The sequence below is a fragment of the Sinocyclocheilus rhinocerous genome, unplaced genomic scaffold (assembly GCF_001515625.1).
Source record: "Sinocyclocheilus rhinocerous isolate Xijiao unplaced genomic scaffold, SAMN03320098_v1.1 scaffold5589, whole genome shotgun sequence".
NCBI classification, from domain to species: domain Eukaryota; kingdom Metazoa; phylum Chordata; class Actinopteri; order Cypriniformes; family Cyprinidae; genus Sinocyclocheilus; species Sinocyclocheilus rhinocerous.
The window spans coordinates 105,317-115,440 of record NW_015650801.1 but is presented as its reverse complement, the minus strand read 5'-3'; the positions used below and the strand labels follow the sequence as shown (position 1 = coordinate 115,440).

At 38.9% G+C, this 10,124-nt stretch overlaps 2 protein-coding genes across 3 annotated transcripts in view; both read right to left on the bottom strand.

Moving 5' to 3' along the window:
- The window catches only part of LOC107712622 (casein kinase II subunit alpha'-like), a 9,102-nt gene extending 6,418 nt beyond the window's left edge, over positions 1–2,684 (bottom strand). The window contains exons 1-3 of the mRNA XM_016517942.1: positions 1,659–2,684; positions 1,287–1,398; positions 643–744 (exon numbers count right to left, since the gene is read on the bottom strand). Of these exons, the coding sequence (XP_016373428.1) occupies positions 643–744; positions 1,287–1,398; positions 1,659–1,759 (315 nt within the window). The 5' untranslated portion in view covers positions 1,760–2,684. The remainder of the gene's footprint in view (positions 1–642; positions 745–1,286; positions 1,399–1,658) is intronic.
- A 2,234-nt stretch (positions 2,685–4,918) lies between these two features.
- On the bottom strand, positions 4,919–8,748 carry LOC107712618 (zinc finger protein 319-like). 2 transcript variants are annotated; one of them, XM_016517938.1, is made up of 2 exons: positions 8,569–8,748; positions 4,919–7,301 (listed from the first exon to the last, which is right to left on the bottom strand). In XM_016517938.1, exon 2 carries the CDS (start codon positions 7,048–7,050, stop codon positions 5,278–5,280), a length of 1,773 nt encoding a protein of 590 aa, XP_016373424.1. In that variant the 5' UTR covers positions 7,051–7,301; positions 8,569–8,748; the 3' UTR covers positions 4,919–5,277. The 2 variants fall into 2 exon arrangements, with proteins under 2 accessions (XP_016373424.1, XP_016373425.1); XM_016517939.1 differs by having other exon boundaries at positions 8,595–8,748.
- Between the last annotated feature and the right edge of the window lie 1,376 nt (positions 8,749–10,124).

Sequence of the window (10,124 nt, the reverse complement as noted above, 5' to 3'; positions counted from 1 at the left end):
ATTATTAAAAAAAAAAAAAAAAAAAAGGGTAGGCATATTTTTTGTTGTGAATGTCCCAATTGAAGTACAAAATGTGGAAATTTCAGATCAATGTTCATGTTATATGTTTTGGTTGCATTTGTAAGTTAATAAAAATGTAGATGGTTGTTTAAAATAGGTACATAATATCGATAAATCGATCGATATACCCCCGAATCTAATTGTATCGAAATCGTATCGTAAAATGTTTTGAGGTATCTGCAAATATCGTATCGCTGGGTATGAGATATATCATATTGTGACGAACCATCCGATTTACACCCTTAATACAGACACTGCCTGTTGGTTTCCTTGATTAACTATTTTGACACAAATTAATCCTAATTTAGAAGCAGTTATGCTTTGGAGACTGGAAAACAAATCTGCCAATTCTGTAATTGATTTAATATGATACAATGTGTTAAATGGAGTTGAAAGGTACTACAGTCTTAATGATAATTATTTAGCAAAATCCAAAATCCAATTCTATAGAAATTTGCAGACACGGTTTCTGTATGGGCCTGCTAATAATATAATGTAATATTTTAAAATAAGTTAAGACTAATTTTACAAAAACAGCATTCTGTAGAAAACCGTTGCATATACTATTACAGCTAAATTTACCACAGGGTCCTTCACTGTGTCTACAAGACGAATGATGTTGGTTCCTCCTCTTAAGTTCTCCAAAATTTTGATCTCACGCTTAATCTTCTTCTTCTTAACAGGCTGCAAGAGTAAAGAAAAAAATAATAAAAGGTTAGCTCAGCTAAAGATGAAAATTACAAAAAAGAGAAAAAAAAAACGTTAATATTGTCTCATCATTTCTGTCCAACCACTGGAAGTCTATGTAATCAACAGATACTGTAAAAGTTATCCATGTGAATTGAGTGGTGTCATCCAAAGTGTTCCAAAGAGACATAAACACAGCATAAGACAAATAGATTTAAGCTTTTATTCACATCGATTAGCGCACATTCATAAAGCACATTAAATAAGGTAAACTCAACTGTGCATCCTTGCCACGTAATAACAAACATCACCAGCTCCTGAACTTCAAGCAAGCATGTTTTAGCCTCTGTTTACCGTATTTAATGTGCTCTATGTTTATTGGAGATGGAGAACAATCATATTTTTTCTTTCGAAAGCCTGGATAGGGTTTGGAATGACATGACATAAATTATGACAAAATGTTAATTTATGGGTGAACTATCCCTTTAAGAAATTGCTTCCACCTGATGCTCAGGCAATGAGAGACCAGGCATTCTTACCTTCAGGATTTTAACAACTACTCTGTCGTTGCTGTTAATGTTGATGGCCTCAAACACTTCACTGTATTTGCCTCTTCCGAGCTTTCGTACAAGCTGGTAGTCATCCTGGTTGCTGAATAAGACACAGTAAGCACAAAATAAATAAAATTGTGCAAAATAGTTTATCCATTTAATAAGTAATGTGGTAAGACCATGATGACACTTTTTTGTCAACATACTACTACCGTGCTTTTTAAGTATCCTGGGTTACCATGTACTCTACTACACGTTAGTCAATCAAGTACCATTCAATCAACCACAGTACTTTTTTTTTGCAAGGAAATCATGCTAAAATAATCTCTATATCTCTGTAGGGGCTAATCATCTCTGTACCTCCAGCTAGGCACATGTGCTTCATAGTCCCAGTACTCCTTGCTCTTCACAGTGTTGGCATCAGCATACACCCGTGCTTTGCTGCTCACCGGACCGGGCATGGCGGGTTTGGCCAGTCAATCCGCCTTCCCTCCACCTACTACTACGATACGCTCCAAGCGATAGCGGCAAGTCGACCGTCTCTGTTGTGAAATACTGCAGAAAGTGTTGTGGTACCGTAAAACAATGTAACAAGCCGCTTCAATGCGATCTCTCGCGAGCAATTGTGATTGACAGCTGCTCAGCAGCGGCACGCATGACCTCGCGCTGACGCTCGCGCCACTCAAAGCAAAAAGCAATGGGCGTCCGAAACGCTGCAGAAACCAGCTTATTTTCTGACAGACCGCCAGCTTTTTAAATAATTAAAAGTCCGGATTTCATGATGCCCGTCGAGGCAGCCTAATAAGATGTGTCCGTTTGTAAACAAATGTAAAAATAAACAAAGTAACAGCTTTAAAAGGATCGTAATATATGTCGTAATATAATATATTATTGTCTGTCGCAGCCCTCGTATTTTGCATCTAAATAAACAGTGATGCAAGGGGAGGGGATTGAAAAATATTTAATTGAAGCACAGACCTGTCAAGCCCGCTGAATGTCGCTACGCGGTAAAAAAAAAAAAAAAAAGAGCATAAATAACGTGAAGCAGCCGAAATTTCGACTTGATCGATTGTCTCGGGACGTGAACAGCGTTTGATCATCTGTTTCTTATAATATTCATTACAGCGGTTCAGCAGTCTCGCTTTAAAAGCGTTCCCTCCGGATAAACGCGCTAACTAAGCTAGCGATATCTATGGATCGGTTTAATTGGCCACAACAACTTCGACACACAAGACACCAGATTTTCGATTACTCTTCAAATGGAGTGTCCCAATTCCTCCCAGTGATCCACTAATTAGATTCAGAAAGCGATTGAGGGAACCGCTAACTGATAGGCGGATATCATCCCTAAGATAGCACTCCTGTCAATTTTTGCGATCGCGTAGATGGAGTCACCGGAAATACTTTATGTACTTCCGGTACCTTTTTCAAAATACAAGTCCTCGAATTGAGTCGTATGAAATTAAACCGCAACTGAATTTTAAAATTGTGGAATCCCAAACAGCAGTTTTTCTGCTTTAACAATTATTTGTATTTCTATAATTTGTTTGTAGTGATTGAAAGATGTATATGTACCAAATACCGCATTACATCATTAATACCATAAATTTGTACTGCAAGTTATACTAAAGTCTGATACCTTTTACAAATATAAAGTGGTGTAACAATAACAGGTGTTAAAGTTTCAATTGTTAAAAAATAAATAAATAAAAACATAAATGTAGGATATCTAATTAATGTTCCCATTATATTGTTCTCTTTAACAACAGTAGGATATCTAATTAATGTTCCCATTATATTGTTCTCTTTAACAACATTTCACTAGACTGAAGAGTCTACACTCTTACAGTCAAATCAGTCTTAAAGTTCAACGTGGTCTGTAGTCATTTTACCATTTGGTTCACAAATAATACAACAGCTGTTTACAAACATTTAATTTGTAAATGCCTTGTAGTTATGACATGCCACACCTTTGTGATAAGGAAAAAAAACACACACACATGGCATATTTACAATTTGAGTCTCTCCACTGAAACACAGACATTTAAAGGGATGGCTTGAGTGACATACAGGAGGAAATGCTAAATGGTGGGATAACCTCTATTTTTGCTCAGATACAAAAAACATAATTTATTTGATTTAACCCGCTAATGGTCTCGACATCAAAAATATTGCTTCACAAGCAACGACACCATTCAGTCTCTGCATTTAATGCACATGAAAATAGGAGTTCACAAATCTGTAACAGAACAAACAATACTGACACAAGCCATTAATGTTAATAAGGCTTACAGTGGCATCGAAAGGGGAAAATAAATGTTTGCGATGTTTACATTCAAGCTGTTAGGATCATACAATGTATAATTAATATGAATTCAACCAATATGCTTAGACATTTAGACACTGCATTTTAAGATGTTTTCGAAGTTAAAAAAACACTCCACTACTACTTAATACTGTGTTTTTAGATTCTTTTAAACATGTAATGTAATTGTACTCTTGAATTTGTTTAAAATTTTTATTTTTTTATAATTACAAAAGCTGCTGTGCAATTTGCATCCAAATTTGCACATCTATCTGTGGCTCAGCATTTTAACCCAAAATAAAGGTTCTACTGTTAACGGATCCAATCAGGAAAGCACAAAATGACATACCAACTGATTCATGGCATTTTGTTTCTAAAGCAGAAAGCAAAGAAAGAATTTGTGGCAAAGAAACAGAACAAGTTGTCTGTGGCAAAATAATAATCCACCAAAACAGAACCAGCATATCCTCACAAGAGGAAACAATCACATGCAGTCTACAGTATGATGATACACAAACAGATACTAAATCCTAGCACTGCACTCATGTCGAAGCGATACAAAACATCCATGTACAGATAACTTTACAAATTCTACAGCATTGTTTAGCTAACGCAACAGCATCTGTTTGCAATTTGCAAACAAAAATACTGCATTGTTGTTCTGTTGCCTGGCAGTTAAAAAGTAACTGTAAATCTTTGTACTACTGTAAATTTACTCTTGGAACTGCTTGCAAACTATTGCGTCATTGTTAGAGACAAGTCAAAATGCTCTAGAGAAAAAGAATGGCTAATATTTTTTTGTGTAGTCCTTTGCCTACAAGTTAATGACAGATTACAACAAACTGTATAAATTATTTAGGCTATTCATGCATACATATACCCTGTTACAGTATGGGTTAGGTGATGGGAGTTATACATTACGAATACATACAATCACTACTGTATATTGTCCAGATGGCCATACAGTGTTCAAGTTCCACAGCTAACATGGAAGCATGAGATGGAGATACTGGAAGAAAGGCAGTTAATTTAAAAGTTACAAGGCCAAATAATTAGAAAAAAAAAAAAAAAATAAACAAAACCAATGCAATGAAACATCTAGTTGTGGTCAATCGTATAAAGACCAAAAAGCAAATCCAGGTTGTTAACATCTTGCATACCAATTTATGTCATTCTGGAAAAGCCGTCACTGATAGCTGTACTACTGCATTTTCTTCTTGTTTTAGATATACTGAATTTTAGATATAAAGCACTAAACTAAATTTAAAACTAAATCTTTAGTTCCTTGTAAAACGGATCAGCTTTTTCTTTGTTGGAAACACCAGTCTTAAGCATGAGGAGTTGCACATGAGACAAAATTGTTCATTTTTACAAGCTTATTTTTGAGTAGCAACCATTTATGCGTGTGGTTATGTTCGTCTGTGTGGCTGGTACAGAACGGAGGCAAGTTTCTGTCTGTGGAGTAAACGCATTGTTGCCAATATCTACCCAGAGGTACATCAAGACTTTTACAAGCTGACACTTTATGTAGTTCCTTACCAGTCCAACACGTACTGCAATGCTTGTGGGATATATAAAATGTACAATTTCACTAAATATATGCAAGTAAATTGCAGTGTTGCTAATGCGAGCAGAGTGTATTTTCGCTCGGTAAGGAGCAACAGCAGACAGTAACTACTCTATGCATGAGGACGCAGGATAGCCCCCTCCTTCTGCAGTGTGTTGAACTGTATGTTCTTGAAGGGTCCCAAGCTCTCCAAAACACTCTCCACACCAGACACACTTGAACTGGGCTTCACGGGAGTGGACAATGCCATGTTTAGCCAAGTGTTCGCGCTGTTTGAATCCCTTGTCACAGGTGGGACACTTGAAGGGTTTCTCTCCTGTATGGACTCTTCGATGTCTCTGCAACTCGGATGAATACTTAAAGCGCCTCTCGCAGTCCTCACATTTCATCGGCTTCTCCCGAGCAGGGTCGCAACGGTGCTGCACAAAATCAGACGAGGACTGGAAGCGGCGGCCACAGAGCGAGCACTTCAGTGGCTTTTCGGTGCAATGGGAGTTCTGGTGCCTCTGTAACGTTGACGACTTTTTGTAGCCCTTCCCACACACGTCGCACTTGTACGGCTTCTCCACAGCGTTCGATCCAGAGTTCGATTCTGTACACTTGTGCCTTAGTAGTTCCCCGGATTGTCTGAAGCCCTTTTGGCAAGCAGCACATTTGAACAGACTCTCGATGCCATGGACATGCTGGTGGTACAGCAGGTGGGAAGGTTGCAGGAAACCTTTGTCACACTGATTGCACTTGAAAGGGCGATCTGCTGGGTTTTTGTGCGTACGGCGGTGGCGAACAAGTGCGTACTGCTGCTTGAAGCTCATCTGACACTCCTCACACTGGAAAGGCCGCTCTTCAGAGTGGGTGCGCTCATGCTGCCTCAGGTCCGAGGGCCGTTTGAAGCTTTTCCCACATGCTGCGCAGCGGAAGGGACGCTCTCCAGCTGGCTGGCACTGGTGGTGTAGCAGTTCGGACGACTCCTTGAAATGAAGCTCACACAGGTTGCACTTGAAAAGGTGCTCGCCAGAGTGAGCGTACATGTGCCGTACCAGGTGCTGCCTGTGCTTGAAGGTCTTCTCGCAAACGGCACATTTATAGGGGCGATCTGCACTGTGAGTGCGCTGGTGGTGCGCCAGATGAGAAGCTTGACTAAAGGTCTTCTCACAAGTGTCGCACTTGTAGGGCTTCTCGCCCGTGTGCACTCTTTCATGCCGTGAGAGTTCCGAAAGGTGACGAAATGCCTTATTGCACACGGAGCACTTATATGGACGGTCAGAGCCCTGGAAAGCTGTAGAGGAAGAGGAACCCATGGCTGCCCCATCACTGGATGTCTCAGCAGTAGAGGGTTGCTGAGGGTTAGAAGAGGAGGAGTCTGGGCGGTATGTTTTTTCACAAATAGAGCACTTCATTGGATTGTTTCCATTGGTGTGCTCATTATGATGTTGTGCCAAAGACGTGAGAAGGGAGAATCCCATTTTGCACACACCACACACAAATGGCTTCTGCTCAACCTGGACACACTGATGCTCTAGAAGATCCGTTGCTTGGTTGAAGATCTTCATGCACTGAGTGCACTGGAAAGAACGGTCCTGGTTAACCATGCACTGGTGCTCATGGGGATTGGCCAAGTGCGAAATATCATGGCCACACGCACCGCATTTGTGGCCACCTTCACCTCCCACCTGCAGCTGAGGCTGCTGAGCTGGCAACGGGTGCTGCTGTGCATGCTGGCTGTGCTGAGACTGCTGTAAAGCAGGGTCTGCCTGTAGGACAATGCCATATGCAGCACTGCCCAAGGCATTCTCTGCCCCTTGTAGAAGGGGGTGCCCAACGGGAGGAGGGGCCACTGCATGTTGCTGTTGCCATGCTTCTGTCATTCTTCCACTGTACATGTATAAATTCAGCTTTCAGGGATCAGCACTTTGGGATCTGATTGCACAAAAATGTACGAACAAGTGATGGTCAGTTCATTGGAAAGGTAACAAATGAAACTAACAGTCTTGTAGAGAGGTTCAAGACTTTTGGGTAAACTTGCTCATGGTGTGAGTGTTCAACAAGGTGAATTTTTACATTAAATACCAATCCAAGGGGGTGTCTGAAATTTTCTCCAGTAAACGGTAAAGAATTGTCTCCAAATGCATACCTGCAATAAGAAAAACAGTGGGTTATTACACAAAGCAGCTCATTTACGCAAGAATTACTCAGGGCTCCCACATCTTTTGGGGGGGAAAAAATGCATAAATAAATACAATTCATGCATTTTTTATAAATCATAATACAAGTAGTATGACATTGCATCAGTGGTTCTTAACCAGGAACCTCAGCTCAGCCTCAACTTCCAAAAGGGGCACAAGGTCAATTCAAAATAAACTTTTACAAAAATAATAATACAATATAATTAAAAGTAATGTCACTGAACATCATATTTATTTTGTTTCCCTCAACAACTTTTTAAATGTAAGAATAGTTATTGAAACTGAAATGTCACAAAACTAATTTAATCATGCAGAAGAGAGGCCAAAAAGGTTTAGAACCACTGCATTATTTAGATCTCACTGAGAAAAAGCTAATTCTAGCAGATAAAATTATGAGTCAAGATCAGCTAGAAAAAAACATTGCTTATTATACATTTTCCATGACTTTTCACAGTCTTAATAAGTTCTCTGATATCTTGTGGGAACCCGGAATTCTTTCAATAATGATTTTTAAATAAACACCCTTAATGACATAAAAACTACTACACCAATCACACGCATATCTCTGATATGGCCCAATTTGTAATTGAATCCAAATCAAAATTCCCATTCCAACATGCTCACACACACTTGAGAAGAAAAACTTACATATGGTTTGAAATACAATATTAATACAAGGCAAATAATCATTCCATTCAATACACACAATAAGAATTTAAACTTAAAATATACGAATTGTAAAGCCGACTGCCTGCTAGCCTGAAAAAAGGGAGAAATCTGGCATTTCCTTTCTTTGATGCTCTTAATTCTTTGACTGGTGCAGAAAATAATCCATGTTTCGGTTATTAGAGATCCGTATGCAAAGCCATAGCGTAAGGCATGGATTAAAACTGTTTCCTTGCTTTTAATTCGCAGTTTGTGTGCAAGAAAACTTCAGCTGGCTTTGTGACCGATACACACTTGCAGCCAATGCTAGCCAGCGCTGCTAATGCTCTTCTGTATATCAATCTGCCCGTCTTGCAATCGCTACATTTTATGGGACTCACAAATCACACATGCAATAAAGACATTATCTGCAACAATTCATAACGCGTCTGCAGAACTGCATGCAAATGATACGCAAAGACCCCTGTAAGTGTGTTTACCAGTACGCTAAACTGTAGCTATTGCGTTAAAAGAGGCAGCCGCCGCCACACCTCACTGGCTTTAACCTACTTTCCGTCGCGTTTTCCCTTCGATACCTTGTTTTCCCGAAGATCCACGCTTGGAATAAATATATACAGGACGTTTTAAGGCAGGGAGAAAAAAAAAATCGGGCGCTTCCCTGCCAGTGGGATGCAGAAGGCCCAAATAAACGTGACGCATCGGACCTCTACGACCAGCCCCTCGAACAAGGCGGACACCCCGATGATATGGGCGGAATCAAGGCGATGGAAAATCACTGATTTTCTTATATATAAGCGAATCGTTTAAATCTCTCGTTTTGTCGGACGATTACATGTCGTGTAATTATGTTTAAACATAATAAAATAATCAAATAAATCTGTCCTCACAATGGCTTTTCAACGTTTAAATATGGAATGGCTTTAGAGTAGCATGCGCAAGATACTCTGTAAAATGAAATACATATTTTTTGTCTACAGTTTTGTTCGACTCATTTATACTTGCACATATAGCCTACTCTGTGTACAAATCCTAAAGGAATTAGTGGATTCTTATATTAGGAGTTATTTCAAATAATAGGCTATTAGAAAACCCATCAGCACTCTTTCTGGGAATATTTATGTATGACTATATATGTTAAATTGAAATGTATTATTGTTATACCTTTATTCTGGGTGTATTGGGATGTTGATCAGTGTATCCCATACACTTTGTGGTGTTAGGTGAAATATTTACAGAAAGACGACACAGTAGTCTAATCAAGGATGTAACCAAATATTCAAGGTTTAAGGGTTTTTAGGGGTATATATTATTAAAAAAAATAATATTTAAAATGACTCAAGGTGGTTACGGCCCTGACGAGTCCTTTCAAATACATATTTCCAGTCATGCATACACAGCTACATCTACTTGAACGAAGAGAGCTTGAAACCTGAAACAAGTTTAGGTCAAGATTATGTCAGAAATTAAATCTGTCAACAGTGAAATCATAAATACCACTTCAAAAGTGGCTTAAATAACACAAAACTTCAAATGTATCTATTAGGCTAGTTCAGCTAATGTACACTAGAATAAACAAACATAAGACTGGCTCTTTTAACTGTAAGGTGGGACTTTCAGTCCTATAACCACCATACTGGGCATTGTGATGCTGCTTTCAACAATAATTTTGGCACCGTTATAAGGTGGGACTATTCAATTTCTTCTATTCATGCATGTATTCATGCATGGGCTCCTTTATTTGTTGATAACCAAATCCACATCTGATATAAAAATGGAAGATTGTGTTTTTTGTGTGAATGTTTTCTTTGACAAATATAAGGCACAACATAACCTCAAACATTTTATTAATTTTCCACATAACTTGGAAACAACCTCATAAATCATTGCGTAAGAAAGGGCATGCTTAGGCATGCAATGATCTCACAACATGATATCACTGGATGAGTAGTATAAAATATACAACAGCAGTTTATCATTCATTAATTTAGATAATGTCAGTCAGGTCCCACTGAGAAACATAAGCTGGTATTTTTACACTGCTTTCAGTCCCAATTGTTATCTAAGTTGCTGGACAGAGAGACAGGCAGAAAATCACACAGAGTAAC

Coding starts and splice junctions, on each gene's coding strand:
- LOC107712618 (XM_016517938.1), bottom strand. CDS start 7,050: ATGTACAGTGGAAGAATGACAGAAGCATGGCAACAGCAACATGCAGTG.